The sequence below is a fragment of the Bos mutus genome, chromosome 12, assembly GCF_027580195.1.
Source record: "Bos mutus isolate GX-2022 chromosome 12, NWIPB_WYAK_1.1, whole genome shotgun sequence".
In the NCBI taxonomy this organism is placed as follows: Eukaryota; Metazoa; Chordata; class Mammalia; order Artiodactyla; family Bovidae; genus Bos; species Bos mutus.
In genome coordinates this window covers 72,017,280-72,043,390 of record NC_091628.1, presented here as the reverse complement: position 1 = coordinate 72,043,390, position 26,111 = coordinate 72,017,280, and the positions used below count along the sequence as shown (strand labels likewise).

The following is a 26,111-nucleotide window of genomic DNA, read 5'->3' as shown; positions in this document are numbered from 1 at the left end:
TGTGCCCTCTGCTGGCCCCTCTCGCCTCCCCCGGTGCTGCCCAGTCACAGACATTAGTAGGTCTTTCCTGAGCGAGGTCGCCATCTGGTGTGAGCTGTTCAACAGCCTGTCTGCAGCTGGGCAGAAAGGGTGTGGGGCTCCTTTCTCAGTTGATGGAAATGTCATCCTGAAACTGATCGTGGTGATGGCTGCAAACTGTACACTTTAAATGAATGAATTGAATGGCATGTAAAAATCGCAGTAAATTAAAAAGAACAATCCCTTGTTGCGTGACCACCTCAGGGAGGCAGATCCCCGGCCGCGTGACCACCTCAGGGAGGTAGTTTCTCCGGGACCGAGCGTCCTGCTTTCCTTCAGCGATTCTGGCAGGACTTTTACGCGGCAGTGCGCTCATTCACAGAGCGCAGTCGCGTGGCTTCTAGTGGATTCACAGAGTTCGCAGCCATCGCCGCAGTCAGTTCTAGGACACTTGCATCAAGCCAGAGAAGAGCCTTGTTCACTGTTGATGGTTACAGTCACTCATTTATAGACACGCGAAATGTGACTTACGAGAAGTGCGTATAAACAGAAGAGCTGGGCGCTTCTCGGGGCGTCAGATTTCTGACCCGAGTGCTGAGGGTCCGTGACTGTTAGGAGTTTGAAGACGATGGCTCGGGGCCGGCCTGCGTGGACTGGCCTGGACCCAGCACCAGTGGCGGCCCTGTGCTCGTGTGCTCAGCGTTCACACCGGCCCTGCAGACGGGCTTTTCTCTTTGTGGTCGCACTTGCTTCACGATTTCCCGTGTGTGTGTTGATGGCCTGTGTGGAGTCCGTCAGAACCGCTGCTTCTTTCAGCTCTCCTCAGGCGACGGGCTCAGTGCTTAGCTGCCTTCCTTTCTTGCAGGGCATTCTAGAAGCATCCAAGGCCAGGGGCATCCCCGTGGTCATCGACGCAGTGAGTGTGGCCCCTGCCCTGCCCTCTCCTCACCACGGCCCCTGCAGCTGCTCCTGAGTGACCTGAGTCCTTGTCTACAGGACGGGCTCTGGCTTATCGCCCAGCAGCCGGCCCTCATCCAGGGCTACCGGAAGGCGGTCCTCACCCCCAACCACGTGGAGTTCGGCAGACTGTCCGAGGCCGTGGTGAGTCAGCCAGCCACAGGCAAGTGACTGTGCGCTCCAGGGCATCCTCCGGTCAGCGTCCTTGATGGGGTGAGAGCTGGGTGGTGGACTTGGGGGTCAGCCCGGCCTCTGGGCTCCCCTGGGGGATCGCTTCGTCCCTACCCTGCGTCCCCTCCTCTAAGAGGTGGGGTGGGACGGGGTCCACGTCATAGGGTTTGCAAGGACGAGATCAAACCGCACTGCTGACCCCACAGCATGGGGCTGGGTGCTGCCGTCTGCAAGCTGCTGAGAGCCTGAGGGTCCGTCAGTTGGCCCTCGCTCCGCGCGGTTCCTCCACACATGCGGCTCTGCCTCCGTGGATTCTGCCAGCCTGATTGTAGTTACTGTGGAAGAAAGTCCACGTGTAAGGACCGCGCCATTCATACCAAAATTGTTGAAGGGTCAGCTGCGTCTGTCCACCCAGCGTCCTTACGTGTTGGCCCATGTGTGTCTGCTCTGTATCCTTCGGAGCTGGGTCACTTGGGCAAACCTGCAGACTCCCTGCCCTGCGGTGTTTCTGCCCTGAGGGCTGTGTTACTGTCCCGCCTGGAGCGTGGGTGGTCTGGGCCTCAGGGATGAGCTCGTCTGGCTGTTGGGAGGTGGGAGTCGCAGGCCCCCAGACGAGTCGGGACCCAGGCAGACGGGCTCTTCCGTGTCCGATGAGCACCGTGTCTCTGGTCCTGTCTAGCTGGGGGCGCCCCTGGATGGCGGGGACCGTCATGGAGCTGTGCTGAGACTCAGCCAGGCCCTGGGCAACGTCACCGTGGTGCAGAAGGGGGAGCAGGACGTGATCTCTGACGGCGAGCAGGGTGAGTGGCCGCAGACATCACACCGCGTGTCAGTCAGTTGGCACAGCCACGCTGGGCACCAGCCCCAGGAGGACCGCTTGTCCGCAACCTCAGGAAGCCCGGCTTTGTCCTGTCTCTCGGTGTTCTGCACGGGGAGGTGGTCTCGATGGGGTGTGCTGGCCCAGGCTGGCCCCAGTGTGGCGGCTGATGCTCCTTCCCTGCCGTGTGTGACGGCCCAGGGAGGGCCACCCCCCTCACTGCAGGCAGACGTGGGGACCGAGTGTCTTCCTGCTGCTTGTTCAGTTTTACAAAAGCACCCAGAAAGCGGAGACACCAAGGAGCTGCTGGTGGCGCGGGAGCCCCCCGGCACCAAGCACAGCCTTGGGGGCCACCTGCCTGTGTCCTCACCGGGGCTCCGGGCTCAGTGCACGACGCCTCTGCTCCCTGCAGGGTCCTCCCGCTGTTATAGTCCCCTGGAGGCGCCAGGCCCAGCGGGCAGTGACTAGACAACTGGACACGCAGGGCTGCTGACCGGGTCACGGGAACCAGGAGGCAGAGAAGCACAGGCTTGGGCACATGTGTGCACTTGCACACACTCGCTACAGACACGCACTCACACACCACACACGTGCGCATGCGCACACACGCTGGATAGGAGACGCAGCGAGCATTCTCCGAGGGACCCTGAGGCCTGTGGGTCCTTCAGATGCTACAAGGTGCTCTGATCCCTGACACAGTCAGAGTCACGACTGCTTCAGACATTTTCAAAGAAAACAGAAACTTCTCACGGCGCAGACAAGTCCCAGCCGGGGCGTCACCAGCTCCAAGTCTCCTGGAGGACAGGGGCCCCGGGGGTGGGCGTGCTCATCCCCTCAGACCCTGGGTGCTGCTTGGGGGGCAGCCTCCTGCTGTGCTTGCCTGGAGGCTGCCGTGTGGGGACGGGGGGTAGAGGGCACCCCCAACACCTCCTCTTCTCCGCAGTGCTCGAGTGCAGCCAGGAGGGCAGCGGCCGCAGGTGCGGGGGGCAGGGGGACCTCCTGTCAGGCTCCCTGGGCGTCCTGGCACACTGGGCCCTCCGCGCCGGCCCCCAGAAGACTGGCGGGTAAGTCCCGTCTTGTTTCTCATGTTTCAGCAGCTCTTGTGTATAGTAAGGAGCAGACTGGAATGCTCCTGGTGAAACACCGGTGTCATGGGGAGAGCTCCCAGGCCTGGCCAGGTTGATCCCTGCCACTGGTCTGGCCACAGGAAGTGGCCCTGTCCCCCTGGCTGGATGGCCTCCAGGGCATGGGTGGTTCTCCCTGCTCCCACCCCTGTTGGTATGGGAGATGCTGCCTGGGGCTCTGCAACGCCTGCTCTCAGAACAGCTGTCATGGTGGGGGACACACAGGCGGGGGGAGCTCCTGTTGACAGATGAGTCTCCACGAGGCAGCCGGGCTCTGAGCTGGGGGGCCCCTCCCCAGATGGTGTAGAGGGATCTGGGGCACCCCCACCCCTTGGGACCTAGACCTCTGCTCTGCACCCATCCTGGCCACAGTGATGGTGCCAGGCTGCAGGGTCACCGCAAACCTGACCGGCACACCCGTGGGGTGTGTACAGACAGGGTGCTGGCGGGTCCAGCGACGTGGCGAGCAGGTGTCCCCGGGGGGGTGTGAGCGACGTGGCGAACAGGTGTCCCCGGGGGTGTGAGCGACGTGGCGAACAGGTGTCCCCGGGGGTGTGAGCGACGTGGCGAGCAGGTGTCCCCGGGGGTGTGAGCGACGTGGCGAGCAGGTGTCCCCGGGGGGGTGTGAGCGACGTGGCGAGCAGGTGTCCCCGGGGGTGTGAGCGACGTGGCGAGCAGGTGTCCCCGGGGGTGTGAGCGACGTGGCGAGCAGGTGTCCCCGGGGGGGTGTGAGCGACGTGGCGAACAGGTGTCCCCGGGGGTGTGAGCGATGTGGCGAACAGGTGTCCCCGGGGGTGTGAGCGACGTGGCGAGCAGGTGTCCCCGGGGTGTGAGCGACGTGGCGAGCAGGTGTCCCCGGGGGTGTGAGCGACGTGGCGAACAGGTGTCCCCGGGGGGGTGTGAGCGACGTGGCGAGCAGGTGTCCCCGGGGATGTGAGCGACGTGGCGAGCAGGTGTCCCCGGGGGTGTGAGCGACGTGGCGAGCAGGTGTCCCCGGGGGTGTGAGCGACGTGGCGAGCAGGTGTCCCCGGGGGTGTGAGCGATGTGGTGAGCAGGTGTCCCCGGGGGTCTGAGCGACGTGGTGAGCAGGTGTCCCCGGGGGTCTGAGCGACACGGCCAGCAGGTATCCCCGGGGGTCTCAGCGACGTGGCCAGCAGGTATCCCTGGGGGTCTCAGCGACGTGGCAAGCAGGTGTCCCCGGGGGTCTCAGTGACATAGTGAGCAGATGCCCCAGGTCTCAGTGACCTGGCCAGCAGGTGTGCCCGGCCTCAGCATCCTCCAGGTCCTAGAACACAGCGGGCGCTGACGCTGACCAGGTGCTGTGTGTGGTCACCTGGGGCAACAGCGGTGTCCTGACCCTTCCCACATGCACAGCTGTTTGACGCTCATCCATCAGGATCGTCCATATCCCAGTTACCAGCTGTGCTCACTGTAGGGGGGCTGCCTCGGAGGCCCTTAGATTCGAGCTTACCAGCGTGGGTCCCGGGACGGCAGGCAGGACGCGCAGGGTGCGGTGGCCGCCCCTGAGACCTCTCCCCGCAGGCCCAGCCCGCTGCTCGTGGCCGCCTTCGGCGCCTGCGCCCTCACCCGGCAGTGCAGCCAGCAGGCCTTCCAGAAGCACGGACGCGCCACCACCACCTCCGACATGGTCGCCGAGGTCGGGCCCGCCTTCCGCAGGCTCTTCGAGGCCTGAGCCGGAGCCGCTGGAGGGCGGGTGCCGTCTGCCCGCGTCCTCCGAGAGGTCTCCGCTGTGCAGGTTGACACAACGCCAGTTTGGAACTTAGCGCTTTCTGCCTAAACTGATACGGAACAGTGTTGGTGAACTTCCCTCAGTCTCTGCAGCTTCAGAAAAGAACGTAGAGCATCGCGTGACGAGACAGTCTGACAGCGGCTCAGCTGGGCCGTGGGCTCCGCTGCTGCCTGGAGCGGACACCGCGTCTGAGCGTCGTGTTCCTGCGAGAAGGGCCCTCACTAGCAGGCCTCCTGGGGGTCCCGTCTCTCGTTCCCAACTGTGTGTGAATCATGTTTTAAGTTGAGGTCCCGCAAAGGTTGTGGTGTTCATTCTTTAGCTCATTTTGGCGTTTTAAACAGTTATTAGGTCGCACACATCTAGGCAGAAATATTCAGCATTGGTTGGTTAATTGGCTGAAGTTTTCCAGAATAGTCAGCGATCTGTCAGAACTGGAAATGCTGGAGGCCCCTGGGAAAACCACCGAAGGAAATGACGAACCCCGGCCCCCGAGTGTGCAGGGCAGCTCTGGGACACCTCACTTTGACGTGTCCATGCAAAGGCGGGCGTGGTGACAGGCCCGCGGTGAGGGGTGCCCAGGGCTCCCAAGTCAGGTCCCCGGTGGGGGCCCAAGCTGCCCTGCACCTGCTGGTGGGGCAGGACAGCAGGGCCTCTGCCTCGAGGCAGGGTGGGGGGTGCTCTCAGAACGTTCAGAACGTGCGCTCTCTGTACTGAGCTGTCTTGTCGGCATGGGGTCGGCCTGTGTGGCACCTGGTGGCCCGTCTCGTTTCTCCGAGGGGTTGATTACAGCCCTGAGTGCGCTATCCACGTGCCTTCTGCAGGGCGGGCCTGGCCCGAGTCCGTACATGTGTCCTCAGCGATCCCTGCTCTGTGTTCGGACAAAAGATCCCAGTTGCTTTGAATAGGCTGGAGTTAAGGTTTCTTTAAAATTGTGGCTCACTTACACCTAACGGTAGAAAAGCTTCGCTACTGCCGTGGACTCTCTTCCTTTGGGGAATTACACCTAATAAAAGGCAGATGTGGTTGATCTCACTGGGGAGAGCTGTGTATTTTTTGCTCAAACAGCCAGAATTCACCTTCAGTTTGGTCCTCAGCGAGGACGTTGTCAGACACGGGGATGAATACACAGCTGCCCACCCAGCTGCCAGTGCGGTCCGCGGGTGCCTGTCGTGCTGCTAAAGCGGAGTGATCAGCCCGGCATTAGCAGCTTCTCCCCGCGGAAGACGTAAGGCAGCAGCCACAGGAACCACTGCGTCTCTGCACCCTCTGCTTGACGGGGCAGCTAGGCGATGCTCCCGAATGAAGGGAGTGCCTGCCCCCTGGCCCCTCTGCAAACCGGCGTTCACCAGCTCCAGGCAGGACACCACCCCCCGGGGCAGGTCCGGCGCGGCCGTCGGCCAGTCCCCTGCAGGACTGAGCACCTGTCAGCCTCCCCCAGGGGCCGGCCGCCTGCCCTCAGGGGTTTCACTCTGCTCTGCAGGGTCCCTCGCTGCAGGCCAGCTTGTGGACGGGCCCCTCCCCTAGAACAAGGGTCCCTGCCTGTTGGGGCAGCACGGTCGGTGAGGAAGTTAACGTGGCTGCCAGGCTGTCCTGCTGCCTGGGGCAGAGCTGTGGACTAGTTCTGGACGAACTGGGAGCCTGGCTGAGAGCTGGAGCAGCAGGCAGGCCCCCCCGTTTCCTGCCCGTGTCCTGCACAGCTGGGGCTCCCCGCCTGCGACAATAGGGAGACAGGGCGAGGCCGCCGGCCAGCTCGGTCCCTGCTCACCCTGCCGGCTTCCACCGCGCCACTGACACCCTCACAGCCCTGGCCCCAGGGCGTCTGCTCGGGCTGGTACCCCAAGAACCAGTGTTGATGGAGCGCGGCGCGTGGGAGCTGGGTGCCTGTGGGGGCTTCCTCTGCTATGCTTCCCTGGGGAACAGGTTACTGTCACCAGACCCAGCACATGCAAACTGACAGACCCAGGCCGACACTGCCCCTCACGCAGGGTCCAGGTGATCCTGGACCGGGGTCGCCCTGCCCACCCTCCCCAGGATCCCGTGTGGGGCTTCCGTCCTGTTTCCAGGCTGAGATCTCACTGAACTGTGTCGGTGCTGAAAGGAAACCCACTCTTCAGCACCTCTGCTCACACCAAAGGGGTTCTGGGGTGGTGTCGGCTTGGTTTAAGGGAAAACAGCCACAACAGCAACTTTCACATGAAGGTTTACTGTGACTTAAAGGGTGCAGAACCGTGGCAGGAGACCACGGCCTCGCTTCCCCCGTCCTCAGCTCCTGGGTTTGGGGTCTTCTGTCCTCGGATCCAGCAGCTCCCATGTGGACGAGCCACTCCTGTCCTGGGGAGGCAGGCGGCGCCAGGTGGGTGGATGGGCAGGTGTCAGGGCTCAGGGGCAGGCCCGAGCTGGGGGCGGGTGTGCTCCCGGGAGAGACGCCAGCGTCTGCGACGCCAGCTGAGCCCGGCCCCGCAGAGCACTCACCTTGATGCTGATGCCATGGACGGCCAGGTCCCTGCGTAGTGCGTCGCAGGCCTCCAGCAGGGGCTGCCGCTCCAGGAGCCGCTGCCGCCGCGCCTCCCCAGGGGCCTCCCCGGAGGCCAGAGCGAACTGGCGGACCTTCAGCCGGAAGCGGACCAGCTCCTCCACCAGGCTGTGCAGGGCGGCCGGGCTGCCCGCCCCTGGAACACACTGAGGGGTGCGGGGGTGTGTCGGGGTGAGTGGGGCAAGCGGTGTGTGCGGGGTGTGAGCTGGTGCGTAGGCGTGAGCGGGTGTGAACCCGCAGCCAAGGGCCTGGGGGGCATCTTCCTCCCAGTGTCCAGGCCCCGCCCCGACCTCGGCCGCAGGGTGGGCTCTGGGAGGTGCCGGCGTCCAGGCCCCGCCCCATCCCCGGCACAGGGTGGACGCAGAGGTGCCGGCGCCTAGGTGTCAGGACTGGAAGTCTGAGGAAGGCTCAGATGGGGACCAGAGGCCGGGGCCGGACGCCCCTCGGGGAGAGGCTGGGTCTCTGCCGTCCCGGGGACCCTGACGGGTGGGACCCACAGTGCTCACCGCAGCTGCTGCGTCCACCAGGGGGTTCCCTACAGGACACAAGTGGCCCGGAGCACACTGTGGTCGTGGCAGACGCTGGTCCACTCAGAACCTCGTCACTGCAGCTAACGTGCTAGCTCTCAGTGTGCGCGCGCTTTTAAGGGCCGTGACGCGTCTTACACGTGTAAAGAGTCTGGCCTTACAGTTACACACTAAAGTCAGCATTTACGAAGGGAGGAAGCGTCTGTTACATGCTGGCATGTAGCCGAAGTCCCGAAACAGGACTGAAAAGAGAGGCAAGCATACCTGTCGCTCGGCCAGAGAAATGCCCACCGTCTCAAAGAACTGCTCCACGGAGGCCACGATGGCTCCCAGCACGGCGGGGCTCCGGGGACCACGGGGCTCCTGTGACGGCCACCGGGGAGGGTGCTCAGAGGCCAGAGCGCGGCCCCGGTAGGTCAGCCCGGGCGGGCGGGGGACGTGGCCCCCAGGGAGGCCGGGCACATGCTCCTCGCACCTGAGCCAGCAGGTGGCCCCCTGGGTGTCAGGCGCCTCCGCGGGAGCCTGGCCCGGGGCGGGCGGGCCGGGGACCAGCTGGGGTCTCACCACGGCCTCCTCCCCTAGCTGACATTGCTGTGACCCACTGAGACCCTGCGGAGCCCGGGAGGCGACGGCATATCTCGGGCTCCTGTCCACGCCCAGGCCCCCTGTGCCCCCCTCGGCAGGTGACTGCTCATCAGGAGCCCTGGGGGCCCATGCTGGGAGCAGGGCCACCTGGAGGGCTGGCAAGCGCATCCTGGGAGTTACCTCGGAGGCCGCCTTCAGCTGCCTGTTCCCGTGGTGGACAAGGTCCATGACGGCATCCACTGCCCGCACCGTGTCGAAGTCGTCCGCCAAGGCCGCCTGCACGGCCGCCTTGGTGCGGCCCAGCCTGGGGGAGGAGAGCGCGGGGCTGTCGTCTGTCCCCCTGCGTCCCCAGGTGCAGCCTCAGGTCCCCTGTGGGCCCCTCGCTCACACGTCCCGCAGGTCCGCCCGGCCGTCACCAGCCCCTTGGGGTGCTGCCTCCTCCCTGCCGTCCCTCGCCCCGGGACCCCCCGGCTTCCCGGGCACAGGGGAGGCCTGGCAGAGCCCGAGCAGCCCCGTGGGAGACGCAGACCTCTGCTGTGCGTGACCCTGCACCCAGAGCCGCGTTACGCAGCACAGCCGGCCGGCCGCGGACAGACAGACGGACTCCCCGCCTGCTAGTGAGCAGGAAGCCACCCACCTGCACCCCCACCTGGGGGGCCCGTGGCCAATGGCTCCCGAGACCTCGTGGGCCTGCTGCTCGACTCCGTGCTGCGCTCCACCACAGCGGCCAGCAGGCCACTTTATCTGTCTCCTCCCGACGCCTCTTCCTGAGTGGCCCCGGAGGAGTCCAGGCTCACCACTCTCCAGGGCCCCCGGGGGTTACGCCAATCCCCCACACCCAGCGGCCTCAACCCCTGGTGCCCCACAGCCTCCTCCTCTCTCGCCACCGTCATCTCCCCAGCTTCTCACCATCCCTGACGTCAGCCGCAGACCCCTTCCCCATCCCACCCCCGTGTCCTGGACGTGATTCAACGGCCTCCAGGGCCCGCTCCCCACCCGTCTCACGCCTAGGGGCCCTTGCTGTGCACCCACCTCTCCCATAGCACGTCCTCCTGGATGGGCCCGCCGGCCAGCTGGCCTCTCAGGTATGCCCGCGCGTCCTCCACGAAGGCGGCCGTGGCCCGCAGCAGGCTCCTGGCCTCCAGCAGGGCGCCCTCGCTATAGTCGATGGCTGCAGGGTAAGGGCGGTCACAGGTGCAGCCTCGCCCGCGGGCCAGGGAGGGGCCGCCCCCTCTGACCTTGGACCTGGAGGTGGCTGGGGGCGGCCCTGCTGAGGCTGCTGGTCAGGCCCTGGGCCTGCTCAGCTCTGCCCGGCTCAGGATGCGGCAGGAGCGGCAGAGGGGGTCTCAGGCCTGAGGGCCGAGTGCTGGGGCTGCTTCCCGTGTCTCAGGGTCCCCAGGAGCCGTCAGGGACTCGGGCCATGCGGCTGGCTCACCTGACCTGTAGCTGCTCCGCAGGCAGAAGAGCCGGAAGACGTCGGGAGAGGTGGAGCGGAGGAAGTCCTGGGGGTGCACATGGGTGAGAGGAGCCACTGACTCTCCGGCTGGACATTTCCCTGCACAGCCTTCCCCACCCACCTGTGGCCGCACCCGCCCCATGCTGCGCCTATTCATCTGGCCGGACGGCCTGGCCCACGGCCTGGCTCAACTCGGAGAGGATGGGCATGGGTGCCTGTATTTCAGTGTGGTCAGCGCCTGTCTGAATCCTGCAGACTGCACTCTACTCAGAAACACTGAGCTCTGAGGAAGGTCCCCAGGCCTCACCAGGCCACCCCGAGATCTATATGAAAACCCATCTGACCCGGTTGTCTCTGCGTCCACGTCCACCTCCTGACGCTCCTTCCCGGAGTGTGGAAAAGGGGTCTTTCCCAGTCCTCTTAGCCCCCGACACCAGCCAAGTGGAGGCCCACCCAGGGGATGCTGCAATCTGCATGTGAATTAACGTGGTCCCAAGCCCTGGGTCTTGACCTCACGGAGACAGGCGCCTGAGTGCAGCCGTGACTACAGCGAACGCACCAGGAAGGGGAAGAGACCTGGGGACCCGGGGTGAGCCTCCTGCACAGGGCAGCCTCCACGACGTGTCCGGAACGTGGGGGCCCCGAGAGACACCCTACCTTAATGGTGATGTAGTTCTTCAGCGACTTGGACATCTTCTCTCCTCCGCCCTTCACGTGCAGGTGCCCTGAAACAAGAGCACAGCGGCTCGTTCCTCACCAGGCGGGAAGGAGGAGCCCTTCTCAGAGCCCAGCCTCCGGGGACCCTGCCCCTCACTGCCCCCTCGTGGGCGCCGGCACAGGGCCCCTGACCCGCTGGCCAGAAAGGGGGCCACAGCCACTGGCCGGGCGTCACAAAGTGGGGACCACCCTCCCCCTCCCATGACTCACAAACGGGGGGGACCCGACTCAGCTCCCGGGGGGGATGCCCTCTGCTTCCACGGAGCGCAGGCCTGGCAGCCCTGAGCGCTTTCCCGCGGTAGCTGTTTCACCGATGTGCCCCCACCCTGGCACCATCTCATTCCCATATATGTGAAAGACAGGGAACCCAAACCCCTTAGGACATCCTCCAGGACCGCCTGGGTACCAGGCTCACTTCCCAGGAAACTGGTTTCTCGGCACAAGGTCTGTGCACCTCTCCTGACGTGACTCTCAGCACAGGGTCCGTCCACCTCTCCTGACGTGACTTCACCCCAGGCTGCCCAAGGCCAACTTTCCTGAGAGCTGGTTACAGGGCGGCTTCTAGAATCTGACCCTCAATACGTAACCCTAGCAGTGTGCGGCTTCCACCAAGTGCAAGGGACGTTTTACAAAACCGACAACGTCTGGAGAACGGAACTCATCCGACTGCTGAACTCCACGTCCACCTCCCCGTGTGTGCAACGTCACAAAGTCCTGTCCGAGTCTGCGAGCCCAAGGACCACAGCCTCCAGGCTCCTCTGTCCCTGGGATCCTCCAGGCAAGAACACTGGAGTGAGCTGCCACGCCCTCCTCCGGGGGATCTGACTGGCCCAGGGGCTGAACCGCGTCTCTCACATCTCCTGCTTTGGCAGGTGGGTTCCTTACCACTGCGCCACCTGGGAAGTCCAGGAAAATAGATCGCTTCTCCAGGTGTCGGGACACAGCACCCTTCCTCCAGAACACAGAGCGAACCCTCCCACCCGCCAGTATCAGAGTGACGGGACCCACGCGTGTGCACACGGCCCTCCGTGAGCGCTGCCGCTGCCGCCTGCGCCTGGACTCACGGTCACCCGGGGCGCCGGCACTGACGGCAGGCCCCACGTCCTCACGAGCAACACCAGCGGTTAACACGGGGTCACCTGATCCCAGCCGAGGGACGGGAGCACTGTGTCACCGGGCCCTGGGACTCCTCCCTGCACGGGCTGCAGCGCTCTGCTCTCCCGAGTCCCCCACCCGGGGGGGAGATGGTTCCACGAGGCTTCTGAAGAGGTGTGGGCCCCTGACAGGAAACACGTGGGTCCTGGGGGCCCTGCCGGTCCCCGCCCGGGAGCCCCAGAGGAACGGCTCATCGAGCGCTGGGCCAGCAGGAGGAAGTGATTCCGGCCACTGTCGAGCTCCAAGCAGTGCACGAAGTGGACGCCAGACCTCAGCTCTGGCGCCGGGGGCAGCAGCCTGGCTCGTCGCTCAGCCGACCTCGGGGTAGCACCGAGGCTGGGGTCACGTGGACCGTGAGGGGTCCCGGGAGGGCAGACGCTGGGGCTGGGCAGCTCAGGGCTGGAGCAGGCGTGAACTTGGGGTGAAGGAGACGCAGCAGTGAGCGCACCCCGGTCACCACGACGACCCCGCCACGGACCGGAAGCAGCTTCCGCACATGCTGAAGCCGGAGCTGCTGCCTTTAGTACCATCTAGCCAGGAAAATCTGGTTTCCTGAACCCAGGGACTCAACAGAGACAGTGCCTGTGCCCACGCCGTCGCTCACCTGCGTCTCCCGACCTGACCTGCACCAAAGCCCTGTACCCCTGCCCTCAGACAGCTCCAGGGCCTGACCGCACCTGTACGCCTGCCCTCAGACAGCTCCAGGGCCTGACCGCACCTGTACGCCTGCCCTCAGACAGCTCCAGGGCCTGACCGCACCTGTACGCCTGCCCTCGGACAGCTCCAGGGCCTGACCGCACCTGTACCCCTGCCCTCGGACAGCTCCAGGGCTCGTCCCAGGGTGGCCATGACATGAGCGCGGTGGCCCTGCGACCTCCGTCAGAACGTGGACACGCTCACGCCCCCGGGCTTCACGCGGACTCCAGAGCCGCCTGCTCAGGATGCCACCGCTTCCCCACTCGCTGTGCGCTCCTGGGAGCGGACGGCTGGTGTTAATCACAAGCTGCTTAAATAGTGAGGCGGACAGTGGCGCTCTCAGAGGCTGACAGGCGCTGGTGGTGACGCTGCCACAGCTCCAGGCCAGCCCAGTCACAGTCACTACGGCGGCATGCTGTCTGAGACTCCTCGTCACAGCTTCACTGAAAGGAACGTCTGTGGAACAGCACTGCTTATTTTCCGAATTCTCTTCAGCTCACATTTCACTTCCAAAAAACATTTTTGGCGTTCCCGTCCAAAGAAGCTCACGTGCGACCGACTGCAAGTCAGACGACTGAAGGGACAGCTGCTTCTTGCTCTCCTGGGTGATTTCGTTGCTCAGTCGCTCAGTCGTGTCCGACTCTTTGCGACCCTGTGGACTGCAGCACGCCAGGCCAGGCCTCCCCGTCCGTCACAAACCCGGAGTTTACTCAAACCCCCGTCCATCGAGTCGGTGATGCCATCCAACCATCTCATCCCGTCGCCCCCTTCTCCTCCTGCCCTCAATCTCTCCCAGCATCAGGGTCTTTTCCAGTGAGTCGGCTCTTTCGCATCAGGTGGCCAAAGTATTGGAGCTTCAGCATCAGTCCTTTCCGGGAGTGTTCAGGGCTGCTTTCCTTTAGGACGGGCTGGACCGACCAGCAGACGTGGGTGTACCCAGTGGAGCGCTCACAGAGCCGACCGGACAGAAGTGGGCAGGTGGCGGGAGCCGTCACTCACCGGAGTGCAGGAAGTAGTTCCCCCACTGCGGGCACTGGTGGAAGGCCTCGCACTGGGCAATCTCGTTCTCATGGTGTGGGAACGCCAGGTCCACGCCGCCCGAATGGATGTCCAGCTGACTTCCGAATACCAGACTGCAAGGCACGGGGCAGAGCAGGGAGTTACCCGGGGCAGAGCAGGGAGTTACCCGGGTCCAGCCACACCATCTCCACACCCTTCCTGTGGTCACGCCTGCCAGCCCTCTGCACACACCAAACGGAGTCCAATTCTAAATGCGTGATAATCTGATGCACACAGAAACTGAGATTCTGTTTTCACGTCATAAAAACCCCCGAGTTCACAGCTTTTTCTCCTCGTAAAGACACTTCACTTTCTTTGCTCTGCACCAAAGATGTGGTTGTAAAAACATCAAAGCGCATGCATGCTCCACTAACCGAGCCGGGCACCGCCCCAGCGTCCGGATCAGCACAGGTGAGGCTTACCTGGCGATGGTGGAACACTCGATGTGCCAGCCGGGCCTCCCATCGCCCCACGGGGAGCCCCAGAACGGCTCCTGGGGCTTCGCCGCCTTCCACAGTGCGAAGTCGCTGGTGTGCCGCTTGTCGGAGTCAACTGCCAACGACAAGTGGTCCGTCAGTGGAGGGAACCCAGAGCCAACATCATAGCGGCCACGGAACAGCCGGGACGCCCGCCCCAGAGCCCGCTCCTCAGAGGCAGCCGCACGTCTCTCCTGCAGGTCTTTTCTCTTTCCCACATGCAGCCCACAGCCCCTAGACCCCCGACCAAAGCACGCCAGAAGCATGCGGGCCCCCAGCCGTCACTCAAGAACATTTTTTTTTTTCTTATTTTTTCCAAAAAGGTGTTGCTGATGCTGGAAAGTGTACTGGACGGTCCCTCCCCACTTCCCGAACGCCAGGCCATTCCTTGCCAGCGTGGACGACCAGGGCAGCGGGAGGAAGGCCTGGAGCAAAGGTGACGAGGACTGCTCAGGAGTCAGCACACAGCCGGGGACGGGACCGAGCAGGACGCGGTCCGCAGGCGGGGCGGAAAACACTGCTCTGTCGGTTCTGATCGCCCGCGTTTGATTCTGTTACACAGTATCCTCTTAAAAGTGTCAACATAGTTCTATATACCTACTATCGCTTCCTATAAAACTGACTTTGACTTAACAGAACCCGGAACAGAAGACGGTCTAGGAACAGACTCAAACACAGCAGGAAGGTGACAGACGCTGAAACACTCACGGGAACCTGCTAGAGGGGAAACTCACACGGCATTTACACGATAGACCCCTCAGGGATTTAACACAAGAGCCTCAGGACAGACGACAGCGTTAAGACGGACACACAGACAAGCGTGTGGGCAGAGACGACAGGAGAACGAGAGGCGGGGAGCCCCGAGACCTCCACGTGAGCTCTGTTCCAGAACCCCTACGTTTAAACCTCAGCCGTGACCGACATCTGGCAGTGACGTCCTCACCCCCGACCTGCCTCGGGAAGGTCTGGCTTTCTCCCCGGAAGCCCCTCAGGAGGCGGGGGGACCCACCTGGCTCTCCAACCGGCCCAGGTGCCACGCCAACCAGCTTGCCGTACCTGTCGCCTCGCGACTGCAGGTCAAAGTAGACGTTGCCTGTTTCGAAAAGGGGATGGTGAAGCCACTTCTCAGCCACCAGCACCCGCGTCTACACGCGCATCACAGCTGTGGTGTTAGAACTTACACAGGACGCAGCCTCTGCCCCAGCCGGCCCTCCCTGCCATCAGCACCCACGTCTACACGCGCATCACAGCTACGGTGTTAGAACTTAAACACAGGACGCAGCCTCTGCCCCAGCCAGCCCTCCCTGCCATCAGCACCCGCATCTACACGCGCATCACAGCTGTGGTGTTAGAACTTAAACACAGGACGCAGCCTCTGCCCCAGCCGGCCCTCCCTGCACGTCTAGACCGCAACCGACACCCCTGTACTAGGGAAGCACGCAATCGGACGTGCCACGGCCGTCCAGCAGTGGAGGTGGAAACACAAAGGGAAGGTCACTGCGTTCACTGGCGGCCTGCATTCAGCTCTGGCCCCCATGTTACACACCCACCAACCGAGACGCCCCTTCCTAGTCCAGACACGAGAGCACCCTGCTGCTCAGACCACAGGCAGCTCCTCACACGTGCATCCCCGTGGGGCGCCTTCCCTGAGCTGCACGCGGGCTCCCGGGGGCCCTGGGGAGCCAGGCGGCCCCCGCCCCTCTGACCCATGAGGTGGCGGCGGGAAAGGAGCCATGTTCAGGAGGGCTGCGGCCACGGGCACTGGACCACGTTCCTGATGGCCGGCGCACACCACAGTCAGCGAGGCCGCGGTTGGCCGAGACTTTTCACCTGGACAAACCTGTAACTTCTCGCCTGCACCTGCCTAGCTCTGACCCGGCCCTAACCCTCACCTGCACCTCCCTCTCAGCCTTGAGGATGGGGGGCTCACCTTCCGTCTGCACCGCCCTTCTTGGGGGCCGTGGCCTGGACGGGGGGCTCACCTTTTGCTGTGCAATAAGCGTGCCCGTTGGCGATGAGTCTCTCGATGAAGGCGACGATCTGAGGCACGTGCTCGGTCACCCGCAGGTAGGCGGTGGGTGGGAGGACCTGTGGGAGGGCACAGACCCGCGGTCTCCCCGGCCCGGCGCAGACGGAGGCCCCGCCAGACCGCCTCCGTCACTCGGCCTTCTCACCAGCCACCTACCTTAAGGGCCGCCATGTCCTGTTTGAAGTCTTCTTCGTAAAGACGGGCCAGGGACGCGGGCGACACGCTCATCTGCAAGATAATGAGGTGGGGCTCCGTCTGCAGGGGTCAGGATGGGGCCTCGGAGGACAGCCGCCCCCACGGGCCCTGCTCACAGAGGGCCTTGGGCCTGCTTTCTGGTTAGACTGAAAACAGAATAAACGATGCCACGATCTCCATTAACTCAAAACAAAACCCCCAAAACGACAGTTGTCCTGGAAACTGCGGCCCGGGGATGTTTACTGAGGAGATGAACCCGGTGAGCAGTGTCTTCTTCACGGCAGTCGTGGGCAAGACAACGCACGCCTCTCTCAGCTCTCTGTGCAACATGCAGACGGGCCCACTGAATCCCCCAGATGGCCCCGGGGTCCCGTGTCCACGGTAAGACTCCGGGGACAAAGACAGCAGGTAGGGCCGCCAGGCCCAACGGCTCCTCCCGAGCGGCCCTGGTGGCGGAGCGGGCCCCTGCGAAGCGCAGTCCGCCAGCGTCTGCCAGGGCAAGGCCAAGCGAACCACAGACCAAAGCCCAGCGTCGCTGTGCCACTCTGGGAGATTCCACGGCACGCGACTGGACCCAAAGAGCAGCAGAGGGCCTGATGAGCTGCCTGGCTTTCTGAGTTCTCCTCATGAGTTTCCTGAGCAGTATTCCTCTCCTGGGGGCGGGAGGGAAGTGTGCCCCCGCCCGGCCCCTCCCAGAAAGCAAACACCTTCCGTCTGTGCCTCCTCCCGAAACCGGGCTCGCGGCCTGCACTGGCGTCCTCGGCTAAAGCCACACGCTGTGCAGGCCCCAGGCACGCAGCACACTGAGCCGTGATGCACACGAGTGCACACACACACGGGCACCGCCTGAGCCACGCGTGACACGAGTGTGTGTGCTCACACACACATACACACACACGGGGCAGACCACGCGTGACGCCGTGCTTGAGGACACGCGTGCATATCCTGGGTGGCCGCTGCCAGCGCCTCCAGAGGAACCTGAAACTGAGCACCTCGCTCAGGCGCTGCTGAGGGCCCGCCAGACCATAGTCACGGTGGCGCCAACTGTAAACGCGCCTCCTCACTGCATCTCTAACCTGAGTCTCTCCTGTTCTGAGGGAGCTCGAACATCTCGAGTGTTTAGGGACCATGTGCATTAAACCGTCTGAAGTTAACCACGGCTCTACAGAGCTGCAGGTCCTTAAAGTCTTGTCTTACTGATACGGAGGAAGTATCTTCAAGAAAAGAGATAGACCTTTTATCCTCCATATGAATTTCACCTGTTCCCAAATGTCTTTCAACTTCATGGTTATTTTATGGCACGCAGAAAATTTCATTTTTGTATTTAGCAATCTTTTACATTTCTCAACCTTTTCTGGGTTTGGAAACAAACTTAGCAAAGCCTTCTGGACAGGTGGCTACAAAAAAGTGCCCCATGGTTTACTCTAATAATCCATGCTTCCACGTCTTTATGTGAAATCTCTGATCAGCTTCAAATCTGGTTGTGAGCCATATATCCAACTTTGGTTTACTTCTTCCCTCAGATGGTCACCCAGTCGTCAGCTTCTTACTGAGTAATCCTCTGTTCCCCGCTGATGTGAAATGCCATCTTCACCAAAAACGAATTTCCAAAATTACTGTGTCTGTCTCTGGACACTCCAGCGTGTCCCATCGCCTGTCTCTTGGTATAACTGTGAATTGGTGTTTCATCTCCTCGGTCTCCAGACACGGAAGGCAGGCAGGGGCGGGGGGACAGGGGGCCGCTGCAGAGGAGGCTTGGTGGGGCGGGGGGTGGTCAGCATCGCCACAGGGAGCCACAGGTGTGGAGGGCGCGTCGGCCTGGACCTTATGTGCAGACACACAGCTTCCCCCGGGTCTGGCCTGCGTCTACTGAGCTGTGCAAAAGGGGAAAGAGTAAAGAAAACCAAGCAACTTTCTGCAGCTCCTGAGCCATTAGCACCCGGTAGGCCCTCCTCCTCTAGCCTCTACTCTTACGGACTTGCTCTGCTCGCCCCTGGGAACTCCAGATGCAGGCAGCCCCGCTCTGGTGACAGGAAACGTGGGGTCCTCACACGCGGCTCCTCCCGCCCCCTCGGCGGGACCCTAGGGACCGTCACAGGTGACTGTGGGCCAGAAGTGGACACAAGCTGCTGCTGGCGTGGGGGACAGGGAATCAGACCCCCAAACTGAAGCAACTGGACACGGAACCTCCAGGCACCTGGTCCCCCCAAGAGGGGCTCACGATGCTCTCTCCACAGGACCACCTGCAGGGGGCGCTGCTGACACCGCACTGGCCCTGAGAGCCCAGGCCCGCCCGGAGGGAGGAGACTCTGAGAGTCCCCAGGACTGCAAGGAGATCCAACCAGTCCATCCTGAAGGAAATCAACCCTGAATATTCACTGGAATGACTGATGCTAAAGCTCCAGTGCTTTGGCCACCTGATATGAAGAGTCAACTCACTGGAAAAGACCCTGATGCTGGGAAAGATTGAGGGCAGGAGGAGAAGGGGGCGACAGAGATGAGAAGGCTGGATGGCATCACCAACTCGATGGACATGAGTTTGAGCAAGCTCTGGGAGTTGGTGATGGACAGGGAGGCCTGGCGTGCTGCGGTCCATGGGGTCACAAAGAGTCGGACACGACTGAGCGACTGAGCAACAGCAACGATCAGCTGGGCTGGGCGCTATCCCAGGCAGGCAGGGGACCTTGAACGCCTGTCCAACCTTCCTCCCGGATAGAAGGGCACGCAGGCCAGGGTTCCAAGGCACAAAGACAGTAACTCTGCTTCAATCACTGAGGCACTTAGTATCATTTTTCTTAACACAAAATGTAACCCTGCGAATATACCTTGTTTCTTTTCATTCCTCCCCAGAAATCCTCCTGCAGCTTTTATTCCTGACAAACAATAAAACTCTGCCAAAAGTTAAAGTCAAGAAAGTGATTCAGAGAAATGAAATATAATTTAAACTATTTTAAGAGCACACACTGAAGCAGATGGCATGAAGGATATGGCCATCGTCAAAAAAAAACCTTGCCTCTGGTAAAAAGAACAGCCTTTTTGTTGGACACTAAGAAACAAATAGGTGTTTTCATAACTATGTGCTTCAGACCGTGGTTTAACATGCTGAAGTAGGATTCTATCTTCAGAACAAACAAGACTGCGTGATGCCAGGTTAGCAGCCTGCTATGTTACAAGTATGGACGTGCTCAGCTGTCAAAAATTAAAACGCTCTCTACACTTACCATTTCTAAACCAATTCTGCCAACCTTTCCCCCCCCCATCGGCCCCCACCAGCTGAGCCTCATGACAGGTGGAGAACCCACTTCCGGCTCTGAAGGGTCACAGCCGACCCCAGCACAGCCAGCACAGGGACATACCTGGGCGGGCGACCCGGGCACCCTCTTCCTCAACCAGCCTGGCGTCCTCTCTGCCAGGGGTTACCGCCCACACACCAACACCCATCCACCTGCCACATCAGAGTCCCCCACCTCTCCGTCTCCCCAGCCAGCCAGGCCCGGCTCCAGCCCGCATCCTGCTCAGCACCGCAGGGCTGACCTCCCCATCGGGGCCCGGGGTCCTGCTCAGCGCCGCCCAGACCCCGGCAGCCTCCAGAGGGACTGGCAGGCCTGCCCCTTGCCCCCGTCTGTCCTGACCATGGACGAGAGGCCACTGCTTCCTGCATCGGATTCGCTCAAAGGCTCCTCTGGACCCCAGAACCGCCAGCCCAGTGAGTGTCTGAGCACAACCTCAGCGCAGACGGCCCCGGGCGGCCCCAGGGAGACAGCGCAGGGCCCTGGGCGGGTGGCGGGAGGTGGGCCCGCTCCAGCAGCCGGGGCAGCCTACCTGCTTCCCGCTGCCACCTCCCACGCCCCCTCAGCTCCCCACTCACGGCGCCCACGGCCACGCCAGCATCACGTGACCTCGCGCTGCGCTTCCATGGTGGCCAGGGCGGACACCTGACCCTAGGGGACACCAGGCACAGGTTGCGGATCTGGAGATCAGACAGAACAGTGTGGAGAGTCAGCGCCGGGGAGACCAGGGGAATCGCTGAGTACCCCCGACACACTCCCCCGAACGCTGAATGAAGGCAGTCAGTAGGAAACAGGAAGACGGGCTTCCTAGAAAATAAATCTGAGAGAAAATGACAGAACACGGGAGGAATGCAAGAGTCCAAAAATCAGGACAGCGAGTTCAGATATGTCCCTGGGGTAGAATGCTGCCTTTTAAAATGTTGATGAGTGCTTAAGAACATGAGAAAACACTCAAAATACAGTAAGTGGGAAAAGCAGGTTGCAAAACAGTGTAAAGAATAAACTGGCTTTCCAGAAAACTCTATATGTGCATTCAGACGCTTTTAAAGTTAAAGAACATGAGAAAACACTCAAAATACAGTAAGTGGGAAAAGCAGGTTGCAAAACAGTGTAAAGAATAAACTGGCTTTCCAGAAAACTCCATATATGCATTCAGACGCTTTTAAAGTTAAAGAACATGAGAAAACACTCAAAATACAGTAAGTGGGAAAAGCAGGTTGCAAAACAGTGTAAAGAATAAACTGGCTTTCCAGAAAACTCTATATATGCATTCAGACGCTTTTAAAGTTATAGGACGTAAAGCCCTCAGCACGTTTTTCTATAAACTAGATACTTTAACAAGTTTTTATATATCTTTAGAGACAAGTGTTATATATGTGCATGCATGTTAAAGTGCTTCAGTTGTATCTCTTTAAAACCCTATGGACTGCAGGTTCCTCTGTCCATGGAATTCTCCAGGCACGCCCTCCTCCAGACGATCTTCCCACCCAGGGATCAAAGCCCCACCTCCTCCGTCTCCTGCACTGGCGCATTCTTTACCGCTAGTGCCACCTGGGAAGCCCCAGCTGTTACATACAGTCACGTACAAATGTTATACACGGCTGCTGATTATAAAACACAGAGGAGGTGAACCTTTGAAAGTAGACTTTTAAAAGTACAACTACAGGAAATGCCTTGGTCACCAGTGGACAAGACCCTACGTTCTCATAGCTAAGGACACAGGCTTAATCCCTGGTCGGAGAACTAAAATCCCACAAGCCTTGTGATGCGGCCAAAAAAAAATGAAATAAAAAATTCTTAAGTAAAAAAAATAAAAATGTAACAAAATACTTTATTTAATCCCTATGCTAGAAATCCCCCCCAAAAGGTCCTTTAAATGCCACATGAGATATAAGAGGAGTGTCCTGTTTATTTAACAAGTAAGAAAATCAAACCTCACAGGAGCGAAATTCCCAAGCCAGCCTCTGAGTTCCCCTGTAACAGGGAAGGAGATACATCCCGCAGGCCGACAGGGCAGGGAGGGCCTGGACTCAGCCCGGGAGGTGTCCTCGGGATGGGAGGATTAGGTAAAGGCGGAGTCGACCACACTTCTCAGCAGGGTGAGGAGACCTCTCTGAACAGCCTCACGCAGTCACGTGTGGACAGCAGGTGTGAGAAGTCTCGCGAGGCGCAGACAACTGTGAGGTGGGGTCGGCCCACTCACCGGTCAAAGCCCTGCTCCGCGTGGCCCTCGCTCACCTCGTTGGCGCGTCTGATTATCTTATCGTCCACGTCTGTGATTCCCATCACCATGACGACGGTGCACCCGAACACCCTGCTGAGGATCCTCCGAATTATATCAAATCTGACGTAGGAGCTGAAAGGAAGAACATTACGGCACCTTTCATCCTGAAAGCCACTACTGCGATCTTCAAAGAGTGTGCTCCCTTTACCGTGAGGCCACACAACTGTGTGATCAAGGACGTTCAAGGGCAGCTGCAAAAGGAAAAGCCTTTCACCGGCCCTCTTGGGTCCGCGTGAGAAAACTAAGGCGCTGCCTCAATTTCAGGACCCAACACGAGCACTTTTAACTTTGAGCTGTTGTCTGAGTGAGTTTACACCTGCTCCACTGTGTAAAGGTTCACTCGTGACACAAAGTCAGGAGGTGGCCAAGAGGCTGGGTGCTTTTACCGCCCGTGTTCATGCTCTAGGATAACTAACCTCTGACCGTGACAAGAGACAGAGGCAGATAATAAGTCAAGACAGAGATGATCCCATCAAAGCTGGAAAGGTCACTCCCAGGAAGTGTGCAAGCGGCTGTGGAAAGTGGGAACTCCAGCTTACGGGCAGGCTGCACGGGAGCAACGCAGACTTGAAAAAGCAAGGGTTTAAAATCCAGCTCAGGTCAGTCGCTCAGTTGTGTCTGACTCTTTGCGACCCCATGGACTGTAGCACGCCAGGCCGCCCTGTCCATCACCAACTCCTGGAGCTTACTCAAGCTCATGTCCATCAAGTTGGTGATACCATCCAACCATCTCATCCTCTGTCATCCCCTTCTCCTCCTGCCTTCAATCTTTCCCAGCATCAGGGTCTTTTCCAGTGAGACAATTCTTCGCCTCAGGTGGCCGAAGCATTGGAGTTTCAGCATCAGTCCTTCCAACGAATATTCAGGACTAATCTTGGATTAAAATCCAATATCTACTTAAAATCTCAAGAAACTAGATTCCCCATAAGAGCAACCTTAACTTTCCAGGTCAGCCAGTCTCACGCTCGTCTCTGTTATACACGCGGCCTCTCTGAACTTGGGTTCATAACATCATTTTCCTTTGAAAACAAAGCTCCTCCTCATTGTATCCCTTGTTTCCATACCCACCCACCCCAGACATAGCTGACGCCAAATTCTAGGGCCAAGCCATCTCTGAAACGCCTTCCCAAGAAACTAAGAGATTAAACATCCCTTCGAAGCCTCAGACTGCCAATTCACAAACTGGACAAAAGTCTACTATCTCACAAGGCTGTGGTACGTAATCTCAGTGCCTGCACAGCAGAAATTTCAGCTAATTCTGATTTTAAGTATCATCCCAGTGCCTCTCATTGTCAGGTCAGGAAAACACTGCAAGAAATGAGATTTTAAGGATGAAGTTAACAAGAACTTAAAACAGACGGAAAGAAAAAGTCGAATCACACGTGTGGCTGAAGGAGCTGGTGGGGAGGGGCAGGTGCTGGGGGGCCCGATACCCGAGGGTGGCCGCTCCCCGGGTCTCACGCGCCCTGTGGGCACCTTGGGAGCCCAGGGGTGGGTCCACTCACCAGGCTGCGGCTGCTGCACCCATGGGAAACTGGATTCTGCAGCCGGCCTGGCTCAGCACTGTCCACCTGGGACCCTTCCCGGGTTACACTTAGGAGGTAACAGCACCACCAGCTGGCGTGGTGAGAGAACTGCACTGGCTGGGGTTTGCGGAGTTTAGAACAGTGCCCGGCACAGAGTGCTGTCCAGTTAAGCGTCTGTCTCTTTAAAGCAGAAGCAGGTGGGGAGGAAGGTGTGGAGGCAGGAACCTGCATAGTGAGCAGGGGCAGACCCGAAGAGGAGGCGGTCTTGGGCTTCCGGCTTTTGACCTCAAGAGCAGTGGACTGTGCCTGACCATCCCAGCCCGAGACCACAACCTTTTCCGATGTCTTAGGTTTCTGCCTCACTAGGGACACCCCCACTTGATGACTCTTCCTGAGTGGTGGGTGCCCAGAGCGGTCACCCTGGCCAGGGAGCCAGACAGGCTTCTGGGGTGCTGGGAGCACTCTCTTGGTCTCGGGGCCGTGAGCATCGGCTGGGCTGCACACTGCAGGTCGGCACGCTTGTCCATATCGTCAAGGACGAGCACAGATCGCAACTGATGCTCCTGGGTAAAAAATAAGGGCGAGGCTGCCTCGCACCCCCTTCCTTTCAGAACTTCTTCTTTAGTCCTTCCAAAATGTACCTAAATGTTCCTTATTCACAACTCATGAAGTTTCAAGGACCCAGAAGCCTTCTCTTTGAAATGAAGTTACCAAGAAGGTCACTTTCACCACTTAACAGGAGGGGCCTAACCTGTGGGACTCCGGGCTGTATACCTGCCTGAACCAGAGAGCTGGGCCCACCCAGCTCACATGAAACCTCGCCAGTTCCTGCTATTTATGTGATCCTTTCAGCGGCGCACCCCATACTCCTTTCATTCTCCTTCAATAACAAAAATGCTTTCTCTTTGCCTTTGAGGAGAGCTTTTCCAGGGTAGGACAAACAGTAACCTCTACTGTTTCCGGTGTTTCCCCAACATATTTAATACTTCAAAAAAGAGATCAAAATATGCTTTTTATAACTAATAGTACTTTGGCCACCTGATGCAAAGAGCTGACTCACTGGAAAAGACCCTGATGCTGAGAAAAATGGAGCAGGGAGGAGAACAGGGCGACAGAGGATAAGATGCTTGGATGGCATCACCTAATCGACAGACATGAGTTTGAGCAAGCTCTGGGAGACCCTAAAGGACAGAGAAGCCTGGCATGCTGCAGTCCATGGGGTCACAAAGAGCTGGACACGACTGAGCAACAACAAATCAATAGTAAGTTAGCCCAAAATGAAGAGGGGGAAAAAAAAGACTACTAGTCTATTTATTTTGCTATAATACACACAAAAAATTCAGGTCTTGCTGGGTGATGCATAATTTCTAAAATACATACTAAATAAAGGTAACTTTTAATCTAGATCTGAAAGATAAATTTAAGAGATGCACAAGAGAACAGACAAAATACTAGGAAAAGCAGCAATTTGGACAAGCTTAGGAGACAGATTTAAAAGACAGAGCGAGCACTAGTGGGGCGGTCAGAGAGCTCAGGCTCCAGCTCACGCGCCACGCTTCCTACAGGGTGCCCTCCCACGGGTCACCTATCCTGGAGAACAGGAGGGCCTTTGGCAGCCTTCCCACATCAGGGACTGGGCTAAGCAGCACTTTGTGGGCTTTATTTCATTAAACTGTCGAGATTCAAAAGAAGAATATAATTATCCCTATCTGAAAGACGAAGAAACCAGGACTCAGTAATAAAGTGCCTTGTCCAAAGTTGGGAAGTAAATGGGGGGCAGGGGGAGGGGGCGCGGAAACACCTGACCAGCTGACTCAAGGGCCCTCTGAAGGGCCTCATCCCACTAAACACAACAGGAAGCATCTGATTGCAAACGGTCCTTTCCCTTGCTCTCACTGTGTCCCTGAGTCTCCTCACCTGAAATGGCACCAAGTGAGGATGTAATATGTATGCTTCCCGCAATGCCTGGAATACACTAACTACTCAGGATTCTTAAGTTGTCACTTGAGGGATAGGGAAAAAAAAAAAAACCCTGCAAAAGGTTTTCTTTCCAAAATAAACGGTTCCTTAAAGGGTGAAAATTCAGCGTCAGGACACTCACCAAGCATGACCCAGGTGTGCGTGATCGTAGACCGTTGGTCCGCAGCTGTACCTGGGGACAGAGGGAAGACCCACCATGTAAAGCAAACTTGCAAGACAGAACGCCACGTTCTCAGTCATAATCAGCATATAACCATGTCTCTTTGTAAAAAAAGAAAAGAAAGGTAACCGCTGTGGGGGATGCGTACCCGGGGATGTATGACCCTCGGATCACTAAATTCAGCGCCAAATCCGTGAAACGCTGGGACTACCCGAGGGTCTTTACAGGTGCCGCCGGAGTACTTCATCACTCATTAGACGCCTGCACCTGAGGACGCAAGCCCGCGCCCCACGCAGGGCGCCCGCCTCCGAAAGGCTGGGTGCAGCCCCTCCCGCCCCGCCGCACCCCCGCTCCCCGAGTCCCGGCGGGCTACCAGGAGGCGGCGTCCGCTCGGCTCACAATCAACGGGTCCTTCCTCCGGGTGAGGCTGTTGTACACCTTGACGCCCGTGTCGTAGCCCGTGGGCTGCAGCCAGCCCTGCCCGCGCGCCCCCGACGCGGAGCGGCCCGGCTCCGGGCCCCGTGCGGCCCGGAGCAGCCAAGCGCCCCCGCAGGCCCGGCGCGTCCCCAGCATGGCCGGCGCGCAAGGCCCGCAGGCCACGCCCAC

At 59.9% G+C, this 26,111-nt stretch overlaps 2 protein-coding genes across 9 annotated transcripts in view; one reads left to right on the top strand and one right to left on the bottom strand.

The window, feature by feature from the left end:
* NAXD (NAD(P)HX dehydratase) overlaps window positions 1–5,869 on the top strand; it is a 13,295-nt gene extending 7,426 nt beyond the window's left edge. For all 3 annotated transcript variants that reach the window (XM_070380738.1, XM_070380737.1, XM_070380739.1), the window contains 5 exons: window positions 884–934; window positions 1,015–1,119; window positions 1,826–1,946; window positions 2,907–3,027; window positions 4,630–5,869. In XM_070380738.1, coding sequence (XP_070236839.1) covers window positions 884–934; window positions 1,015–1,119; window positions 1,826–1,946; window positions 2,907–3,027; window positions 4,630–4,780 — 549 coding nt within the window. In that variant the 3' untranslated portion in view covers window positions 4,781–5,869. The remainder of the gene's footprint in view (window positions 1–883; window positions 935–1,014; window positions 1,120–1,825; window positions 1,947–2,906; window positions 3,028–4,629) is intronic.
* Window positions 5,706–26,111, bottom strand: CARS2 (cysteinyl-tRNA synthetase 2, mitochondrial). 6 transcript variants are annotated; one of them, XM_070380734.1, is made up of 16 exons: window positions 25,879–26,109; window positions 25,467–25,517; window positions 21,794–21,911; window positions 20,134–20,235; window positions 16,227–16,298; window positions 16,024–16,129; window positions 15,051–15,134; window positions 13,988–14,117; window positions 13,506–13,639; window positions 10,596–10,663; window positions 9,918–9,984; window positions 9,515–9,653; window positions 8,663–8,786; window positions 8,162–8,260; window positions 7,310–7,516; window positions 5,706–5,840 (listed from the first exon to the last, which is right to left on the bottom strand). In XM_070380734.1, the coding sequence occupies exons 1-16, from the start codon at window positions 26,076–26,078 to the stop codon at window positions 5,835–5,837; spliced, it is 1,707 nt and encodes a 568-aa protein (XP_070236835.1). In that variant the 5' UTR covers window positions 26,079–26,109; the 3' UTR covers window positions 5,706–5,834. The 6 variants fall into 6 exon arrangements, with proteins under 6 accessions (XP_070236835.1, XP_070236832.1, XP_070236837.1 ...); XM_070380731.1 differs by lacking the exon at window positions 5,706–5,840 and adding an exon at window positions 6,017–7,163 and having other exon boundaries at window positions 25,879–26,111; XM_070380736.1 differs by lacking the exons at window positions 5,706–5,840; window positions 25,879–26,109 and adding exons at window positions 6,017–7,163; window positions 25,654–25,783.

Coding starts and splice junctions, on each gene's coding strand:
- CARS2 (XM_070380731.1), bottom strand. CDS start 26,078: ATGCTGGGGACGCGCCGGGCCTGCGGGGGCGCTTGGCTGCTCCGGGCC. Junction 13,640..13,987: donor GAGTGTTCCACCATCGCCAG/GTAAGCCTCACC, acceptor CGTGCCTTGCAG/TCTGGTATTCGGAAGTCAGC. Junction 10,664..13,505: donor GAACTACTTCCTGCACTCCG/GTGAGTGACGGC, acceptor CTCTTGTTTCAG/GGCACCTGCACGTGAAGGGC.